Source organism: Pongo pygmaeus, chromosome 1 (assembly GCF_028885625.2).
Source record: "Pongo pygmaeus isolate AG05252 chromosome 1, NHGRI_mPonPyg2-v2.0_pri, whole genome shotgun sequence".
NCBI classification, from domain to species: Eukaryota; Metazoa; Chordata; class Mammalia; order Primates; family Hominidae; genus Pongo; species Pongo pygmaeus.
In genome coordinates, this window is record NC_072373.2 from 220944672 (window position 1) to 220966066 (window position 21395).

At 39.8% G+C, this 21395-nt stretch overlaps 1 protein-coding gene across 18 annotated transcripts in view; it reads right to left on the reverse strand.

Moving 5' to 3' along the window:
- The window catches only part of KIF1B (kinesin family member 1B), a 174083-nt gene that overhangs the window by 98238 nt on the left and 54450 nt on the right, over positions 1–21395 (reverse strand). For 6 of the 18 annotated variants that reach the window (XM_054439955.2, XM_054439961.2, XM_054439980.2 and 3 more), the window contains 8 exons: positions 17622–17800; positions 16917–17028; positions 13612–13689; positions 12889–12954; positions 9815–9890; positions 8912–8990; positions 7190–7332; positions 2792–2925 (listed from right to left, as the gene is read on the reverse strand). In XM_054439955.2, coding sequence (XP_054295930.1) covers positions 2792–2925; positions 7190–7332; positions 8912–8990; positions 9815–9890; positions 12889–12954; positions 13612–13689; positions 16917–17028; positions 17622–17800 — 867 coding nt within the window. Of the gene's footprint in view, positions 1–2791; positions 3004–6173; positions 6216–7189; positions 7333–8911; positions 8991–9814; positions 9891–12159; positions 12178–12888; positions 12955–13611; positions 13690–16916; positions 17029–17621; positions 17801–21395 lie in introns of all 18 variants that reach the window. The other 12 variants (XM_063668007.1, XM_063668002.1, XM_063668031.1 and 9 more) reach the window with 5 other exon arrangements.

A 21395-nucleotide genomic window follows, 5' to 3' on the forward strand; every position in this document is an offset into this window, starting at 1 on the left:
TTTCTCCTTTACATCAAGAGGAATGTCATAGGAAAGGGTAATCTCAAGTGTATGCGCTAAGGCTTTAATAAGCAAATAGTTAAGACTTAAGATCCCCAAAGAAAAAGAACATTTTATATTAAGGACTCAGTTAAGTGGGAGTTTTACTTCTCATTCCCAAGGAGCTCCCTATTTCTCACTCTGGCTCTGAAAAGAGCCCTGCAAAGCAACATGGTCACTGACGCCTATTGTGAGAAAATGTGTGAATGGAGTCTCACCACTCCTCTTCACTAAGGTCTTTAGTAAAATTTCAAAGTCAATTTCACCAACAGCAAAAGTTACCCGGCAGCCTACAACATTTAATGGAAAGATTTCTCACTCCTTCTCCCTTTGCTAGGTGTTGCAGAACTTCACTCACTTTCCACTTACATGTTCTGAAGGAAGAAACAAACACATTATTTTTGTTTGTTTCCTTTTTTTTTTTTTTTTTTTTGAGATGGAGTCTCGCTCTGTTGCCCAGGCTGGAGGGCATTGGTGCTATCTTAGCTCACTGTAACCTCCGCCTCCTGGGTTCAAGGGATTCTCCTGCCTCAGCTTCCCAAGTGGCTGGGACTACAGATGCACGCCACCACACCCGGCTAATTTTTCTATTTTTATTTATTTATTTTCTGAGACAGAGTCTCACTCTGCCGCCCAGACTGGAGTGCAATGGCACAATCTCCAGGCTGTGCAACCTCCGCCTCCCAAGTTCAAGTGATTCTTGTGCCTCACTCTCCAAGCAGCTGGGATTACAGGCGTGTGCCACCATGCTCGGCTAATTTGCTTATTTTTAGTTAAGATGGGGTTTCACCATGTTGGCCAGGCTGGTCTTGAACTCCCGACCTTAAGTGATCTGCTTGCCTCAGCCTCCCAAAGTGCTGGGATTACAGGCATGAGCCACTGAGCCCGGCTTAATTTTTTTGTATTTTTAGTAGAGATGGGGTTTCACTGTTGGCCAGGCGGGTCTTGAACTCCTGACCTCAGATGATCCGCCCACCTTGGCCTCCCAAAGTGCTGGAATTACAGGCGTGAGCTACCGTACCCAGCCTTATTTTTGTTTCTAAAGCATGTTTTTTTGAGATAGAGTCTTGCTCTGTCACTCAGGCTGGAGTGCAGCAGTACAATCAGCTCACTGCAGCCTTAAACTCCTGAGCTAAAATGATCCTCCTGCCTCAGCCTCCCAAAGTACTGGGTTTACAGGTGTGAGCCACCATGCCCGGCCCACACTGTACTTTTGAAGTAAGTAAAATGTCAAGGGAAAAGGTAGGCTGATTAAGAAAGAAAAAGCAGAACCTCTTTCTTCATATAAAATCTTTTTCAGCCTCACATGAAAATTAAAATGAAAGCATCTGACATATTCAATTATCAAGCTTAATTCACTTTAGTGTTAAAGAGTTTTTCAGCAAGCCTTTTACCTATTAAATGTGTCAATGTGTCACTGTTCTCTATCGTCCTTGCATGAGTGGCAGTCAAGGGGAATACCAAGTGACTGTGAAGAGGACTGCTGGCTGGCAGCATGACTGCAACTTCTCAGACTCTTAAAAAGTGTTTTTTGTCCTCCCCATGTCCCCTACCCTAGCACTCTTGAACACAATGGCTAAAAGGTATGGGTCAAACTATCTTCCTGGAGGTGACAAGTAGGGAAAGAAAAAATATTTGCTTCAAAGCAGATGATGCTGTCACAGTCATTCGATGGGTGGTAGGATTCCTGCACAGCTTTCAGCACTGCAGGTGACAACTGTCTGTGCATTGAATTAATTGAGGAGGAAGAGAAGCAGCTATGAGTCAGAAGGCTCTGCTGCTCTTAACTTTCATATTCATACAAAGAGATAAGATCGAACCTGACAGAGCCAGCAAGGGGCTGGGAAATACCACCAACAGCAAAGCTGGGAGCCATAGGCCAGTAATCTGTATACATGCAGCACTATGGCCCTGTGACCCCATGGGTACCAGCGTAGGAGGAGATAACCTTCCTGTACAGTAATCATAGGGTATCAAGGCTTTCTGTGAACTTCTAGAAGATATAATTTAATAACTATTTGAATAAACCTAGAACAGCTACTCAAATGTTCAAACTTTATCTTTTTTTTTTTTTTTTTTGAGACGGAGTCTCACTGTGTCCCCCAGGCTGGAGTGCAGTGGCATGATCTCGGCTCACTGCAAGCTCCACCTCCCGGGTTCATGCCATTCTCCTGCCTCAGCCTCAGGAGTAGCTGGGACTTACAGGCGCCCGCCAACACGCCCAGCTAATTTTTTGTATTTTTAGTAGAGACAGGGTCTCACCGTGTTAGCCAGGATGGTCTTGATCTCCTGACCTCGTGATCCACCCGCCTCGGCCTCCCAAAGTGCTGGGATTACAGGTGTGAGCCACCGCACCCGGCCCAAACTTTATCTTTATTAACAGAAGCACGGCTCTACACAGAATTCCATCTTTGAATGAAACCACGTTTCCAAATAAATTTCTAACAAAACGATTTCACTGTAACTTGATGTACTATCCCAGAATTAACGTACACATCTATTAATCCGTTACTCTGCCTTGCCAGCCTATGAACTGCCCATACACTTCTCCCAACTCTGCCTGGCCATGTCAGACTCAGGCATTCTAGTGAAAAGAAATTAGCTTACAAAGGAGAAAATTCAATTTTCAGGACACCTCTAAGAGTCAAAGAGTTCTCCATATGCTGAGTCGAAATCTTAGTGATTTTTACTCCTAGTTCTTCCTTGTGGAGCTATACAGAACACCTTGTATTCAATCTGAACTATTACTTACCTTTAAACGTTCAATAGCTTCCTCTCCTCCAGGTGTGGACATGATCCTCTCTTGAATACTGGTCACAGACGTCAAGCCCACCTGACTACTGAGTGAGCAGGAAGATGGGGATGAAGTGAGGGACCCCATGGATGCTGTGGAAAAATGGCCAGGGCGTTGATTCTCAGAGGCTAGCAAGTACCTATGCTTATTGTTCTGAAAATCTTTCAGATCTGGGAGATAGAAAGAAGAGAAGGCAGAAAAAGTAGGGAAAAGGGAAAGAAGCACAGGAAGAAAAAAAGACAGGAAGGAATATCGTTGTAAGAAAGGACAGCATTAAAGCGCCAAGACCAAGACACGCTATAATACAAACACAGGTTACAACTGTTCTAGATGGCAGTTCTAAAACATGTCTGTCTTTAATAGTGGTATCCTACAGGTTCAGAATCATTTCTGCATTTACAAACTAAAAGATTCCAATGTAGGTTAACGCTGTATCTTGCAGGGGGATAAACCAGAGCCTCAAAGGATACTGCTTAGGCACTCTCCCTAAAAAAGCCAAACTACCTTCCATTCAGTCTTTCTAGTGTTCCTAGTCTACAATGTCTTCAGATTTACGCTTTTCCAGTAGTTTGTAACAGTAAGGGGAAAACAATGATCATTTATTTATCAATAATAATCCATATTGGTCTGGCTCAGTGTTACATGTAATTCAGCAAAAATTTCCAAGAAAATGTTAGTTAAAACAAAATTTGTGCACTGAGTAGTATGCTTTGTATGGCAACATTTCAACATGCTAAAAGAATTTTTAATATGTCTTAAATAAAAAAGGGGTAATTATAGAAATGAGAGGAATTTTGTATAAGTCCTGGTTAAAAACTCAGGACTAACTGATTGCCTCAACAGGGAAGAACAATTAGCAGATTAATGGTTTTAGTGCAGGTTCCATTCTTTTGTCAGAGCAAGCAAAAAATAAGGCTGATTATTTGCTAATTTAAGGCCCTTAATTAGCCTAACAGTATAACCATGGGTCATTGCTAAGCCTGCTTCCTAGTATAAAATGCAAGTTTTAGGAACATACTTCCATTTACTAAGTCTCTAATAGAACCGTTAATTTTGCTTTTAAACTCAGTATTGGTAAAAGAAAAAAAAATTTAAGCCACAAACAACAAAATTAATTAATTTGCTGTTTGTACTTTCTTTCATTAGTCATCCTTCGCAAAAAGATACCAAAGGTAAATCATAAGTATTGGTGCAATCCAACTTTAAAATTAGCTTATTTTTAAACCTGAGAAACTAAAATTCATATCAAAACTAAGTAAGTTTTCCTTAAAGGAGACGAGCCAATACACATAGCTGGAAAAAAATACTATTAGTTCTCCCTGGGCTTACTCATCTCTACTATTTAATTAAAGCCAGTTTTTTAACTCCCTTAAAGCCAGTGGTTGCTTCAAGACAGTTTGAAAACCACCATCTGCAAATACAGAACATAGGGCAACAAGCAAAGAGGCATCTTTTAAAAGGGGGATAGGGATTGGAGCAAAAAATTAGCCATCGGGAGAAAAAACCAGGATGGATAGAGTTTAGGTCCAATGGTCACATGCAAGCCCTAAAAGGAATTAAGAGAAATAGATCAAAATGGAAATCGAGAAGGAGTCAGGGCTGCTTTCCCTCAGGAATACAGAATTAAAACTTAGTCATGCATGGTCTTTCAGGAAATGCCGCAGCTGCTAAGAAAAGAGGTAGGCAACAAGCTGGCAGCAGCAACACCTTGAGCACAAAAACAAAAAGAAGAAGGCACCTTTTCCACACCAGTATCATTGAGCTTTGGAAATCTCAGACAGAGCTGTTGCAGTCCAAGAGTCACTTCTGTATCAGGACATTATAGTGCCTTTAAGCCCTAACCTCATAACCACAGCCAAGGCTATATTTGGTTTCTCCTACGCATTTTCTCACTGTCTGCCAAGCCTCATTACATGCCTTACTGTAGAAATAAGCAACTCAGGTGGCTGGGCTTGATGGCTCACACCTGTAATGCCAGCACTTTGGGAGGCCGAGGCAGGAGGATCACAAGGTCAATAGATCGAGACCATCCTGGCCAACATGATGAAACCCCATCTCTATTAAAAATATAAAAATAAGCTGGGGGTGGTGGTGTGCACCTATAGTCCCAGCTACTCGGGAGGCTGAGGCAGGAGAAATCGCTTGAACCCAGGCAGCGGAAGTTGCAGTGAGCCGAGATTCCGCCACTGCACTCCAGCCTGGCGACAAGGCAAGACTCCATCTCAAAAAAGAAAAAAAAAAAGAAAAGAAAAAAAAGAAATAAACAACTCAGTACAAATCTAAAAATTAACCCCAAAATCATGACATTTTTCTTCTAAGATAACAATTTCTTGATGAATTACCTTAAAAGGGTAAGAAATAATTTCCTCACCAACTTAAGATATATATGGAGAGAATAATGAGGTTCATGTGACTCTTTAAAAATGTCTGAGTCATTTTAGACACCTAAGTTATTTTAATTTGTGACTTATGAAAATAGGAACGGCTGGGTGTGGTGGCTGACATCTATAATCCTAGCACTTTGGGAGGCCGAGGCAGGAGGACTGCTTGAGGTCAGGGGTTCCAGACCAGCCTGGGAAACATAGCGAGACCCCTCAGCTCTACAAATAAAAAATTAAAAAATTAGCCAGGTGTGGCAGCAAACAACTGTAGTCTCAGATACTCAGGAGGCTGAGCTGGAAAGATCACTTGAGCCCAAGAGTTCAAGGTTGCAGTGGGCCATGATCATGTCATTACACTCCAGCTTGGGTGACAGAGTGAGACTGTCTAAAAAAAAAAAAAAAAAAAGGAAAAAACATTTATCTAATCATTCCGAGGCCCAAGATATGGAGAAAAGCAACTTAGCACAAGCACTCATGAGTCTTAGCCTAACATTTACAGAGCTCTTAAATCATAGATAGTTTTGCTGACTAAAAATGATTATTGGTAAAAGGAACATAATAAAATATTTTCAGAGCCATTAACAGAATTAAAAGGGACAATATATTCAAGGTGCCTAGAATAGGGCCTGGCATATTATGCCCAATCAGTAAGTGTCAGTTGCTATCATCTATGATTTTTGGATTTAATTTAATCACAATGGAAAAAACTGAAGAGTAGAAGCAGCAAGAGATTCTTAAGCCTTTCAACCTCACTCAAGCCACAAACTGAAATTCAGCAAAGATTAGTTTGCTACATGAAGAAGGGCAAAAATAGGATCATTTCTGATTCTATTTACTATGCTCTGTCTGGGATTTCCCTGTAAGGATTGCCGGCATGCAAAGCTTATTTTAAGGCTGATCCAGCAGAGGCAGATTAGCAAGTCAGAGTACTGGAAATAACCAATATGTGAAATACACACATTTGCTTCCACTTCCAGAGTAATCATCGATCAATGGATCAACTGAAGGTAAGCAGGAGGGAAAATACGAGAAGGGTCAAAGTTCAGGTTCAGCAGTGACACAGAGAGGGAACAGAGCAGTTTTTGGCATTTGGGGAGATGAAAAAGTTAATACTTAGAATATAGTATCATTTTTACAAACGGTATTCATCTAAACTCGGACTCTAATCAATAAGAAGAATTAAACTAGAAGAGGCCTTGAAAATCTTATTAGAACTTCAAGGAATATAAGATTAACTTTACACTAAAAAAAAATGCTTTACTAAACTAACCCATATTCTACCATATTCTATTCCTATATGAATAATCTATTTTACTCACTTAAGAGAATTTCTGAATAAGCCATTGGATAGGCACATCATGGAGATTTTTTTAAGATAAATTTTAATACAACATTGTAAAACAATACCCTCTGGAAGTGTAGTTTTTGAACTTCATAGGAATTGAACTTTTCCCCTTCATATGTTCATAGGCAGCACGGGGCACTCCAGCATTTTACAGGAGGAGGGGGGGGCCATTCAAAGGTGAATCTTATCTGAAGGTAGGCTTGAATGGTGCGTTTCTTATATTACTGCCACGACACTAATCCAGAGCAACCCATGAAACACAACTCAAAATTTCAAATAACATTTCTATGAAGCAATTAATTGCTTAGTGATAACAGATTTAACGTTCCAAATAAACTTCACTGCTGATCTAAAACAGAATTCTAACAAAAATACTAGTGACATATTTGCGATTAAAACTAATTTCCTGAGTTCAAATGGATAGCCTGGTACACATTACATAAAGGAATCTAGAGATCATTTCCATTGGGTTTTTTAAGGAAAAAGAAAAGAAAACAAAACAAAACATTTTCACTACCATTTAGCTTCATCATGCTCCTTAACTTGAAGTTTATTTTAAATATAAGAACTCTGAATAAGAACCCTGAAGAAGAAAGGATTAGATTTTGTAATAATCCTTAATTCACTTACTATCAATAATATCTCCCAGGCCCTGAGCACGAAGAAGGTCCTTCAGCCGTGTCACCTCCTCCTTTAATTCACGAACCAGTTTGGCATTGGGGTCCTCATTGATAACAGCATTGCATTTAATTTGTTTTGCACGATCTGCATATCTAGATCCAAAAAGAAAATTCATTCTTGTCATTTTTCATATGTTCTACTTCTCATAAGTAACATACTATTATCTCTAAATCAAATATCCTGAGTGTTTACATGTTATGAGCCTTGATAATAATACATTTGTATAAAGCTTTATAGTACCTATTAAAGATGAAGAAAAAGGCTCAGATGAATTTAAGTGATTTGCCCAAGATCACAATGGAAATAACAGCGAGAGGACTTAAACCCAACTTATGAGACTGTATAGTGTTTATTCCATTACATCAAGTGTCTTTCATGGAAGAAGGGTAGAGAGTTCCAGACTAAAGTAATGAAACCTACTCATACATAAAAAAATATAGGCCTCGGGAGGCAGCTCACACCTGTAATCCCAACACTTTAGGAGGCCAAGTGGGGAGGATCACTTGAGGCCAGGAATTTGAAACCAGCCTGAGTAACGTAACAAGACCCCCTATCTCTACAAGAAATTTTTAAAAATTAGCCAGGCCTAGTGGCATGCGCCTATAGTTTTAGCTACTTGAGAGGCTGAAGTAGGAGAATCACACGAGCCCAGGTGTCTGAGGCTGCAGTGAGCTACAATCTTGCCACTGCACTCCAGCTTGGGCCACACAGCAAGACTCAAAAACAAAAACTAACAAACAAAAAAAACTTCTTATGAACATTCTGTTGGTAATTGTTTTTTTCTTTTTTTTTTAAGAGACAGAGTCTCACTATGTTGCCTAGGCTGGCCTCAAACTCCTGTGCTCAAGTGATCCTCCTGCCTCAGCTTTCCAAGTAGCTAGGACGACAGGTGCATACCACTGCACCTGGCTATGTTGGTAATTTTTTAATATTGCTACATATTCCTATAATTTTATTACTTATTATGACTTCAGAATTTCTTTTTTTTTTGAGACGGAGTCTCGCTCTGTCTCCAGGCTGGAGTGCAGTGGCGCCATCTCGGCTCACTGCAACCTCCGCCTCCCAGGTTCAAGCAATTCTCCTGCCTCAGCCTCCTGAGTAGCTAGGATTACAGGTGCATGGCACCACGCCCGACTCATTTTTGTATTTTTAGTAGAGATGGGGTTTCATCACGTTGGCCAGGCTGGTCTCAAACTCCTGACCTCAAGTGATCCGCCCACCTCGGCCGCCCAAAGTGCTGGGATTACAGGTGGGGGCCACTGTGCCCGGCCAACTTCAGCATTTCTATAACGACAAACACCACAAGAAGAGGGACACTTCTTTTTATAGAAATGAATAAGAAAATGTCACTATTATCTAAAAGTTACCCAAAAATCTCACTTGAGCAATTTAAAAATCTTTCCTATGAAAAAGCTCCTGCCTTATCTAGGTATCCATGAGGAATAAAAAAATAAAAAGTTCATACCTTTCCCAATGAAACTGAAAAACCATAAAGAGGTAAATTCTATTATAATACAAATCACTTTTTCCCTAAGTTTTCCCTGTTATGAGAGGAAAGGAACATTATTTACATAAATAACTACCCAGACAACATAAAAACATCCATGGTATCACAAAATGGCTTCTGATGGCAATGTGGTCTATGTTGCTACGGAGATCAAAAGAAAGTACCTCAGAGTGCTCAAAGTCTCATCGTAGTTGATATCCGCGGGGCTCAGAGCAGCAACCATTGCAGTCCGAGAATTGCCACCTAAAAAGATTCATCATGAGTATCAAATCACACTCATTTTAAAAGAAAAATTTTATGGAATGTGTCAAATCTGATATCGTAATCTCAGATCCTAAGATTTAATGTAATGTCAAATTTCTTTCTTTTATTTTTTTTCTGAGAGGGAGTCTCACTCTTTCACCCAGGTGGGCGGATCGATCACCCGGGGTCAGGAGTTCGAGACCAGCCTGGCCAACATGGCAAAACCCTGTCTCTACTAAAAGTACAAAAAAATTAACCGGGCATGGTGGTGTGTGTCTGTAATCCCAGCTACTCGGGAGGCTGAGGCAGGAGAACTGCTTGAACCCAGGAGGCGGAGGCTGCAGGGAGCCAAGATTGCGCCACTGCACTCCTGCCTAGGCAACAGCGCGAACTCCATCTCAAAAAAAAAAAAAAAAAAGTAGGAGAAGTGAATGAAGAACAGTGATTTGAAGGTCTGAAAACATCAGCAATGAGGAGGAATAAGGGTTGGCAATGTCTAATTTTGTGCACCTCAGAGAAGCATGGAGTTTTGAAATAACTTTGAAGAAAGAGCAATAATCTGAAGCAAGTATGGGGAGTTGGGAGGACAACTACTGCACAGTTCATGCCCTGAAGTAAAGGAGACATGAGAGTATACCCTGGCTTAAAACCAAGGGAATCCAACCAACTGAAATTAGGAGTAAAAATGAAAGCAGGCAAGGAACACTCAAGTAGTAACGTGAATATCTAGAGATTATTTGTCTCCAAAACAGACACAGGACAATTAACCACAAAAGATAATCAAAGTTAAAAAGATAACTACTTTTCACTAGTGGTCAACATACCTAAATTTTCTCGAAGGAGCCAAGTAAGTACAGAATCCCTGTAGGGAATAAAATCTGTTTTCTTCTTCTTTTTACTCTATTAAAGGAAAAGAAATGGTCTTAGCATTTTTCGTTAGGGAAAAAAATTCCCAAGAAAGGCAAATCAGTCTAAAATTCTCAAGTAAATTAAATTACAGTACAACCCCAACACTGTTGAAGTTTATCATAGTTTCAATTCTTCACAATACCAAAAACTCACGCAATAAGGTAATTTTTTCATTTTACATTTTATTTTGAAAACTGTGTAATATATACAACAGTTGAGAGAGCAGTATAATGAGCTACCATACCCAACGTGCAGCTTCAACCATTACCAATACTCTGCCAATCATCTTTCAATTATCCCCCAAACACTTTTCTACAACTTTTTATTTTCCTGACCCATTTTGAAGTCAGTTGCAGACCTCATCTCCATTTACCCCTAAACACTTCAGCATATAAGAATATTTTCTTACACAGGAAACAATGACCAAATTCAAAAAATTTAACATCAACACAATACTATTACCTAATATCCCTGTCCATATCATTTTTTATCCTTTTTCTTACTGTGAAGGAAAAGGGCATGTTTTTTAAAAACAAAACAAAATACCACAAGACCATTATCACATTTACCAAAATAAACAATAATTCCCTAACATCATCAAATACCCCATCCTCAATTTTTATTTTTGCACAGGGGAAAATACTAATCTTGTGCATTCCAGGTTGGATGTGTAGGAGCAAGTCATCTAGTTAGTGAATTTACTTGGCCAACCACCATGTCATTGGTTGGGTTGTTGCAAATCTAGTAACTCTTGTAAAATAACACTCATTTGGTCTCTTTGAAATTATGCCAAAAATAATCCAATTATTAAAGCAAAGACTAAAAGTAAAAAGGTCTAAGAAAGTGATATGATTTGCTAATTTAGAAAGATGAATGTTTTATTAAGTCTACTTACTCTGCTTTCTTCATGATCCTTCTTATTACCACAGGATAAAGCAAAAAGCACCAATGAAAAGGCAGTGCTTAAATGAAAAAAAATTATATTCTCTAAAAGTAAAAATTAATGTAAATGCTTTACAGGTAACAGCTACTCAAATATATAATGGCTGACTACTGCGTTGTGACACTTTAAGAAGCTACTAAGGGGAGGCCGGGCGCAGTGGCTCATGCCTGTAATCCCAGTACTCTGGGAGGCCAAGGTGGGTGGATCACTTGAGGTCAGGAGATCGAGACCAGTCTGGCCAACATGATGAAACCCCATCTCTACTAAGAATACAAAAAATTAGCCGGGGGGTGGTGGCGGGCACCTGTAATCTCAGCTACTTGGGAGGCTGAGGCAGGACAATCGCTTGAACCCAGAAGGTGGAGGTTGCATTGAGCTGAGATCGTGCCACTGTACCCCAGCCTGGGCAGCAGTGTGAGAGACTTGGTCTCCAAAAAAAAAAGAAGCTACTAAGGAGAAAGCCAGGGTCTCACTGATAAACACCACTCCAGCAAATCAGCAGTTTTATAATTCAGTCCTGGTATAATCCCAGGTTAAACTAAGGATGATCCTACTATTGCACAAGCACTTTTTCTATTCAGAAAAAGGGTACTACTACATGGCTGGCCTCTTAGTGGCTAGTCTTGTGGTGTTTTGTTTTTGTTTTTTTTTGAGGAGGAAAGGGAGTAGGCAAGAAACATTTTAATTCCATCTCTTATTAAATATGTCTACATCATCTCATTCCACTCTACCCACAGACACACAATCCACCAATTAGAAAGTCATTTCCAATAGCAGGTTCAATTTTAGATTGCACAGACCTCAAGGGAGAATTAAGCCTTTCAGTCATTCAGATTAGTGGAACAAACTTTCACTCCACTATGTAATCCTTGAGGCCTAAAACTTCAGTTTAAAACCCATGAATAGTTGGGACACTATGGGCACGCGCTACCACGCCCAGCTAATTTTTGTATTTTTAGTAGAGACGGGGTTTCACCATGTTGGCCAGACTGGTCTCGAACTTCTGACCTCAAATGATCCGCCCACCTTGGCCTCCCAAAGTGCTGGGATTACAGGCATGAGCCATCATGCCCGGCCTTGTTCCTTTATCCTTAATTCCTTCTCCAAAGCATATCATGTTCTAGAAATTAATTTTGGTGTGAAACCTCATGATTTGTGGTCACCCTAAATTTACAGCCACTCTAAATTCCAGAGCCAGAGAACAAATGATGAAAAGATTTTTGAAGGTTCCATTCCTACTTATGCCTCCATACATCCTGGTGAGGATTTAAGACATAAAAGTCAATTCTAGTTTATCTCTACCAATCCCCACCGTACCTTGCTAGTGCAGTTATCCTACAGGTGAAAGCATTTAAAGGAGAAAATAAGAACACAGGATAAGCCTCCAAGTAGAAAATTAGATTTTGTTTAAATTTCATGTCATAGATTATGATTTCTCCAAGGCAAGCAAGAAAGCATTTCATTCTTCTTAGCAACTAAAAAGAGGTTTTAAACTAAACTAGAACACACAATGACTAATTTAAATAACGTAGACAACTAAGCCCCTAATTTAAAAAAATAAATTGTTTAGTTTTACTGTTCTACCATTAAGGAGTAGGAAAGAACAAAACTATTGGGGGAAAAAAAAAAAAAAAAAACTACTGGCCCTCCAATCAACAGCATTCACCAAAGCCAAACTGCTCAAAATACTCCAAAAGATACTCCATCTTACTCAGAAAAGATTACACAGGAAAAGAAGAGACAATAAATCTACTTGGTTTTTGTGAGAGACATAAAATAAGGCTCAAAAAAATGAGTCAAACCTTAGGTGTTTGCTCTAGTTTTTACAGATCTATATTTACTTTTGTTCTCCTTAGTATCTTTTACTTTCAGTACAAAGTCAAACTGTGTTATACCTAGTATCTTATCTGAAAAGCTCTAAAAGGAGGAAGGCAAGATTACAGAAAAGGGCCACAAAAAGACAGCCTTCACAAACAATAATAAAATATCATCAAGTATATTTACTGAACAGACACAACTCCCCTTATAACGAAGTATAAAACTTACCACCTCGGCCAAGGCTGAAATGACTTTGCCCAAAGTTGTAAGAGACTTATTAATATTTGCTCCTTCCTAAAATAAATACCAAATATGAAAGAATGATGAAGAATTTCTACTACTGCTATATCATACAGAACATAAAATATGATTTGCCATATGCTAGCATATTTATTACAAGTTCTAAAAACAACCTTTAGTCCTCCATCTGTCCTCTTTTCCACTTGATAATAACATGCTGAGACCACATGCCTAACTCACAGTCCTAAAGTATCTTCGAGATATTTGTGCTCCAAAAGCTTACAGATGTGTGCAGCCTTCTTCCCTCAACTTATCGACATGAAATTTCTGTTCTCACATCTGAATCTTGTATATCCTATTCCCATTGCCATCTCTTAATTCCATCTAGCCAAATTCTGCCTGTTCCTTAAAATGCAATTCAACTCTCACCCTGACTATGATGTCCTCCCTAACTATTTAGTTAGATAACTTATCCTTCCATTGAAGTTACAGATCAGGAGTCAGCAAAATTTTTCCATAGAAGGACAGACACAAATTATTTTAGGTTTTGTGGGCCATATGGTCTCTGTCACAACACTGCCATTGTAGTACAAAAGCAGCCATAGACAATACATAAACAAATGTATGTAGCTGTGTTTCAATAAAATTTTATTTACAAAAACAGGTAGTGGCCGTTTATTGATAAGGCCATTTATTTGCTAAAATAAATACCTTTAATCGAGTCCCTTTGGCACCAGTTGAATCAGCTCGTTCACTTCCTGCTAGATCCACCAAGCTGATTTTACTGACCTGATAAAGAACAATAACATGGGGGCAATTCAAAAATAAGCAAGATAGAAGCAGGAAATATTTAGAGGCAGAATGCTTTGTAAAAGATTAAGGTATGGAGAAAACTAAAAGTATTAGAGCTTTTAAATATGGCACAAAAAGATCAAGACAACATCTATCAGAGTCAGTTTAAACAGTAGCACGGCAGGTGCAGTGGCGCATGCCTGTAGTCCCAGCTACTCGGGAAGCTCCTTTGAGCCCAGGAGTTCAAAGCTGTCTGCTGCACTCCAGCCTGGCAACATAGAAGACCCTTGTGTCTCTAAAAAAAATTTTTTTTAATTAAAAAAAAGCATGCACAAAATTCATAGCAATTATCACGGTTCAAAAAAAGTAACTTTAGGATAAACATGACATAATTTACTAGAGTATGTTGTAAAAATATATAAAACTCATCAACTCATTAAATGGCATACTAAAAGTGAAGCTTTAAGCAACTGGAACTCTCACATATTTCTGGTGGGAATGTAAAATGGTACAATCACTTTGGAAAACAATTTGACATTTCTTTTCTTTTTTTTTTTTTTGAGACAGAGTCTCGCTCTGTCACCCAGGCTGGAATGCAATGGCGCAATCTGGGCTCACTGCAACCTCCACCTCCTGGGTTCAAATGATTCTCCCACCTCAGCCTCCCAAGTAGCTGAGCTTGCAGGTGCCCACCACCACACCCAGCTAATTTTTTTTTGTATTTTTAGTAGAGACGGGGTTTCACCATGTTGACCAGGCTGGTCTCAAACTCCTGACCTTGTGATCCACCCACCTCGGCCTCCCATGGTGCTGGGAGTACAGGCGTGAGCCACTGTGCCCGGCCTTGACATTTCTTAAGGAGCTACAATAAGACTCAACCATCCTACTCCTAAGTATTTACCAAGAGAACAAAAACAAATGTCTACACAAAGACTTGTACAGAAATGTTCACATCAGCTTCGTTTGTAATAATCAAAAACTGGCAACAATTTAAAAGTCCATCTACAGTTGAATTAATAAACTGTGGTGTATCTGTATAATGCAATACTCATCAACAATGAAAAGGAACTATTGATAAACACAACAACATAGATGAATCTCAAAATCACTATGCTAAGTGAAAGACTCCAGACAAAAAACAGTACATACTCTATGATTCCATTTATATAAAATTCTAGAAAATGTAAACTAATATATACTGACAAAAGGGCAGGTCCGGAATTGCCCGGGAATTGCCACAGAAGAAGGGATAGAGGAAGACTACAAAGAAGTATGAGGCAACTTTTGAGAATAATAAAAATTATCATTATCTGGATTGTGGCGCTAGTTTCACAGGTATACAAATACGTCAAAACTGACCAAATTTTACACTTTAAATATGTGCCATTTACTGTATACTTCAATAATACCTCAATAACATTGTAAAAAAATAAAGCTTCAGGAAAGTTTAGACAAAAGTATCCAAAATGAATTATCAGGAAAGCTATGATTATGGGATTAACATTAATTTTGTAGATTCGACATCATGGGAGAAGGGCAAAAAACACTTTCATATACAATGTTCTTTGCTGGCATTCAGATAAATACTAATAAATAGCACTAATATTATAACCTCTGGCTAAGCAAGTTACTTGATCACCTATATAAGAAATATTTTTTTTTTTGAGACGAAGTTTTGCTCTTGTTACCCAGGCTGAAGTGCAATGGCGCAACCTCAGCCAACTGCAACCTCCGCCTCCCAGGTTCAAGCGATTCTCCTGCCTCAGCCTCTGGAGTAGCTAGGATTACTGGCACACACCACCATGACCGGCTAATTTTTTGTATTTTTAGTAGAGACTGGGTTTCACCATGTTGACCAGGCTGGTCTCAAACTCCTGACCTCAGGTGATCCACCCGCCTCAGCCTCCCAAAGTGCTTGGATTACAGGTATGAGCCACCGTGACCAGTAGGAGTTTTTTTTGTTTTTTTTTTTTTTGAGACAGAGTCTCGCTCTGTCACCCATGCTGGAGTGCAATGGCACGATCTCGGCTCACTGCAACCTCCGCCTCCTGGGTTCAAGCGATTCTCCTGTCTCAGCCTCCAGAGCAGCTGGGACCACAGGCGCATGCCACCACGCACAGCCAATTTTTTTGTATTTTTAGTAGAGACAGGGTTTCACCATGCTGGCCAGGCTGCTCCCAAACTCCTGACCTCTTGATCTGTCTGCCTTGGCCTCCCACAGTGCTGGGATTACAGGTGTGAGCCACCACACCCGGCCCAGCAGGAGTATATTTTTAAAAATCATTTTCAGCTAGAAATAAGTCAACAAATAAAAGGTGATTCTAATAATTAGTGACAGTGGTGTCTAAAGTACTCATTTTATAAGGCAAAGGATCTTTTATAATTGCCAGTACAATAAACCTAACTTGAAGTTTAAAAATCCAGTTGCATCCTTCTTAGGGATGTAGATACAGTAGTATTCAACATAAATTTTTTATTACTAACAATAACAATAAAATTAACATTATTGAGTGGCTACTCTGTGCCAGACATTATTGTATGCACTTAACCTATATTAACACTTAATCCTTTTAACAATCCTATCAGGCTGTTATGGATGGGGAAACTGAGGAACAAAGAGGTTAAGTAGTTTGCCCAAAGTAATATAGCTGAAGAATGGCAGAATCAGAATTCAAAGCAGGCAATCTAACTCTAAAGTCTGTGACATTTAACCACTATAGGAAATGAAAAATCAATAAGCAAAGAAAGGTATTTGAAGAACATCAGAACTGTTGTGGAGTTATTTTCCAGGAATAAAACATATCACTTGCTTAAACATTTAATCCCACTATAACATTATCATAGCTCAAAAATAAAACAAAAGAATACACATACCAAAGGCAGCTAATAAGGTAATAAAAAGGTTCAGTCAAGAAGAAGAAAAGAAAGAACCTTCTCGTGCAAGACTGCTTAACTGTCTTGTATTGAGTAGTTTTTGAGACCCAAAGTCCTGGATTGTTTTTTTCTTAACCCTATTCTCTATCTTGCAACTTCATTTAAGAACCTATACAGAAAACTGGTGTAGGGTGGAAGAAAGATGATAAGCAGAGGTATAAAACACCCTCCATTAAGTAAAAGAGCATCCCCCAACACCCAACCTTCCACAAAAAGCAGAGGGCAACAAAAGGGACTTCTCAAAATCTCCATCCTTCACAACTCAAGCCTAGAGACTGAAGCTCTCCTACCTTCTCAGTGGAAAGGTTGGTCTCATTATCGTGTTTCTTCTGGGTGAAAACAATCGTAAACACAGCGTGGGAACGGCTACTTGTTTCATTCATGTTCGTAGCTGCCACTGTCCTAAATAAACATAAAGGTGACCACGTGACAAGGGAATTCTTAGATGAGAGTTGAAATGGACAGCAGGCTCCACATTATAAGCATAACAATCACAAGCAATAGTCTTAAACTTATTCACAGATTGCAAGATTGTCACTTACACAATTGCTCTCAATACTGCCTTATTTGTGAGCCCATCAAGTTACTCTCCAATTCCAAAGGCACCCCATCAGAATCATTTTTCATACTCCAGCTATCCCTTTAGAAATCAATGAAGCATTTAATTTTTATTCTTTATTGGTGCTCATTTATTCCAGAATCAATTACTACCATAGCCACATATATACATGATAACTAACATTTTACCATGACTTGATCAAAACCTAAGAGTAAAACTTAACGAAAGTGCTAACATGTTTCAGCAATGTACTGTTTAGATGAGAAGCTACTTAACATGCTGAAGCCCTCACTGTTACAGCACAGTCAAAAGATCAGAGGACTCCACAATTAAAGCAACTTTCATAGCTATAAATGTGGCCTCAAACCCTTAACTGGGAAAAAAGGACCTCAAAAGGTGCCAAAGACCTCAGTCATTACTCTATTTCCTACCATACCTGGCTTTGTTCCCAGCATCCATGAGGTCAGCAATGTCTGTGTAGGAAGTAACTGCCAACTTGGACAGATCCTCCACATAGGGTCCAAGAAGTGGGTGTTCACGCACACGCAAATTACCCTTGTTTTTTGGATTCAGCAAATCTCGTACTCTTTCACAGTAAATTTCCATGTAGCTCACCTATGAACAAATTAGTAAAGTGAATTAGAGAGAAAAAGAAATCACATACAGAGGCTGGGCGCGGTGGCTCACGCCTGTAATCCCAGCACTTTGGGAGGCCAAGGAGGGCGGATCACTTGATATCACTCGAACTAGGAGTTCGAGACCAGCCTGGCCAACATGGTGAAATCCCGTCTCTACTAAAAATACAAAAAGGGGCCAGGTGTGGTGGCGCATGCCTGTAGTCTCAGCTACTCGGGAGGCTAAGGCAGGAGAAATCGCCTGTACCTGGGAGGTGGAGGTTAGAGTGAGCCGAGATCACACCACTGCACTTCAGCCTGGGTGACAGAGTGAGGCTCTGTCTTAAAAAAAAAAAAAAAAAGAAAGAAAGAAAGAAAAAGAAAACAAAAGAAATCACATACAGAAAAAAAAAAATTTTTAACTTTTATTAAAAGCTCTAAGATTAGAGATCAGCAACCTTTACAAAGTGAAATGCCATAACTCTAGGCCCTTTTATTCTATGAACAATACTCACAGATAATTACACTGAATAGGTTAGAACCAGCCTTCAGACTTTCTCTGTAAGGGAAAGGTAAACATGCCATTCTCTGGAATGTAGTGACTGCTGAAAGACATTTTAGTAGCAATTTATCAGTTATCAATATGTTTTTTAAAATGTATACTGTTGTCAGTAACTGGGATTTGCACTGAGGTTACTCCAAGAACTCGGAAATAAGACTTCTATTAGAGTTAAAACCAAGGAACAATATCAATATTATAGAGCAGAGAAGACAAAACAGATGGGTGATGCTAATTAAGGCTCACCACACTGTTACTAACTATGGACAATGTATCCTCCAGAAGGGATGAGGGTCGACCAGCATGAAAGCTGGTGGTGGCAGGACCTATCCAAGATTTGTGAGGGAGAAAGAAGCCTCAGACAATATACTTCATAAATTCTTGTCTCATTGGCAGGACCATTCGATCATGGTGATTAATGCATTCAGCTATCATTTCTTAACCTGGGGCAATTAAACATGTATCTAAGCAACTCCTCTCCCTCTAATTCCATGCACACCAAACAACCAAAAGGCTTCCAACAGAGAGGTCTGTCCACAGAAAGATAATATATTAAATAGTCTTGCAAATGGCTTGAGTGTTCTAGCCTCAATGAGTAATAGTTATTTCTCATGGGAAAGTAACAAACCAACAAGTTGGTTTCATAACATCAGTCAAATGAGCTTTACCCAAGTCTTAACTTTTAAAGATAGTCCTTTTCTTGATGAATCTACAAAAATCAGACTTCTAAGCAAACAAGGCTCTGAAGTAGGGTAATTCATCACAATAGGCCACATTATGATGCTACCCAGGAAACAGATCCTTCTGTATCATGGAGCTATTCAAGCTTACATTACAGCTCCTGCATTTTTAAACTTTAAATGTCTATGGACATGTTTTCAGAGTATCTGGAATGGAACCTTAATTCCATTTCTATTGCCTTTTTCTTTCATTCAGTCTCTAACTGTATTTTTATACTGTATTTTGTTTTTATTTTTCTATATTTTTTGAGACTGTATCTTACTCTGTCACCCAGGCTGGAGTGCAGTGGCTCAAACATGGCTCACTGCAGCCTCAACTTCCTGGGCTTAAGCAATCCTCCTGCCTCAGCCTCTGGAGTAACTGGGACTACACGCACGTGCCACCACACCTAGCTAATTAAAAAAATTTTTTTTGCAGAGACAGGGTCTCACCATGCTGCCCAGGCTGGTCTTGAACTCCTAGGCTCAAGCAATCCTCCCATCTCGGCCTCCCAAAGTGCAGGGATTACAGGTGTGAGCCACCGCATCTGGCCTTATTTTGTATTTTAAAATCAGTTAAAGGCCAGGCGTGGTGGCTCATGCCTGGAATCCCCACACTTTTGGGAGGTCGAGGTGGGCAGATTGCTTGAGCTCAGGAATTCGAGACCAACCTGGGTAACATGGTAAAACCCCACCTCTACCAAAAATACAAAGAATTAGCCAGGCATGGTAGTGTGTGCCTGTGTTCCCAGCTACTCGGGAGGCTGAGGGGAAGATCACTCAAGCCCAGGAAGTTGGGGATGCAGTGAGCCGAGATCACGCCACTGCACTCCAGCCTGGGTGACAGTGAGATCCTGTCTCTAAATATAAATAAATAAATAAATAAATAAATAAATAAATAAATAAAATAATAAAATAATAAAATCCATTTCAAAAAATTGAGAACTTGGCCAGATGCAGTAGCTCATGCCTGTAATCTTAGCACTTTGGGAGCCACGCACTGTGGCACATGCCTGTGGTGCAAATTACTCAGGAGGCTGAGACAGGAAGATCACTGAGCCCAGGAGGTCAAGGCTGCAGTGAGCCCTGTTTGCACCACTGCACTCCAGTCTAGGTAACAGAGCGAGACCTTGTCTTAAAAAGAAAAAAGAAAAAGAAAAAAAGGCCAGGCGCAGTGGCTCATGCCTATAATCCCAGCATTTTGGGAGGCCAAGGCAGGCGGATCATGAGGTCAGGAGTTCGAGACCAGCCTGTCCAACATGGTGAAACCCTGTGTCTACTAAAAATACAGAAAATTAGCCAGGCGTGGTAGCAGGAGCCTGTAATCCCAGCCTCTCAGGAGGCTGAGGCAGGAGAATCGCTTGAACCTGGGAGGCGGAGGTTGCAGTAAGCCGAGACCGCGCCACTGCACTCCAACCTGGGCGACAGAGTGACTCTGTCTCCAAAAAAAAAAAGACAACTCTGAAAGATAAAGTAATTAATCTATTATGAGAGTAAAGTAACAGAACAACAAATATTCTTTCTGACAGCAAGTCATCCTAGAAAGTGAGATGATTCTTCAATCATTGCTGTGTACTCAAATTTGTACATACAATACTGAATCCCCGGAATATATTACATCATCTTTTGGAACACTTGTCCCTTTTCACATAAATGTGAGACAAAGAGAACCCAAATAATCTAGGTAAAAGTTCATGTGCTCCATTCCTTATGCTCTGATATGTGAATCCATCCAAAGCCATCATCATTTCTTTTACTTCTGCACCAACCACTCCAGACGCTACCTGGCAGATCCAACTCACTGAGGACCGTTCTCTTACAGGCACTGTTCTAGGCAATTGGTATACACCACTAAATAAAGTAGACAAAGAACCCTGCCCCAGTGAGCTTATGCTTCTAGCAACAGATACTGATAATAAACAACAAACATAAAAAATAGGTAACTGAGAAAGCATGTTAGAACATGATGAGTACGATAGAAAAAAGAAAATAGAACAGGGGAAGAGAGCTCAGTATGTGGGGTAAAGGGCAAGATACAGTATTAAATAAGGTGGTCAAGGTAAGCCTCATTGAGAGTGTGTGATTTAAGCAGACTTGAAGAACGTGAGAAACTTAAGTCAAAATGACATCCAAGTGAACAACATTTCAGGCAGGAAAAGTAAATGTAGAGGCCTTGAAGCAGGAATGTTTCTGGTATGCTCTTGCAACAGCAAAAAAAGCCAGTATGGGTGGAGCAGAGTAAACAGGGAAGGAAGTAGAACAGGCAGGTAGAGAGGTCCTGCAAATGTGGCAAGAAACCACAGTGTCAACTAGGAATC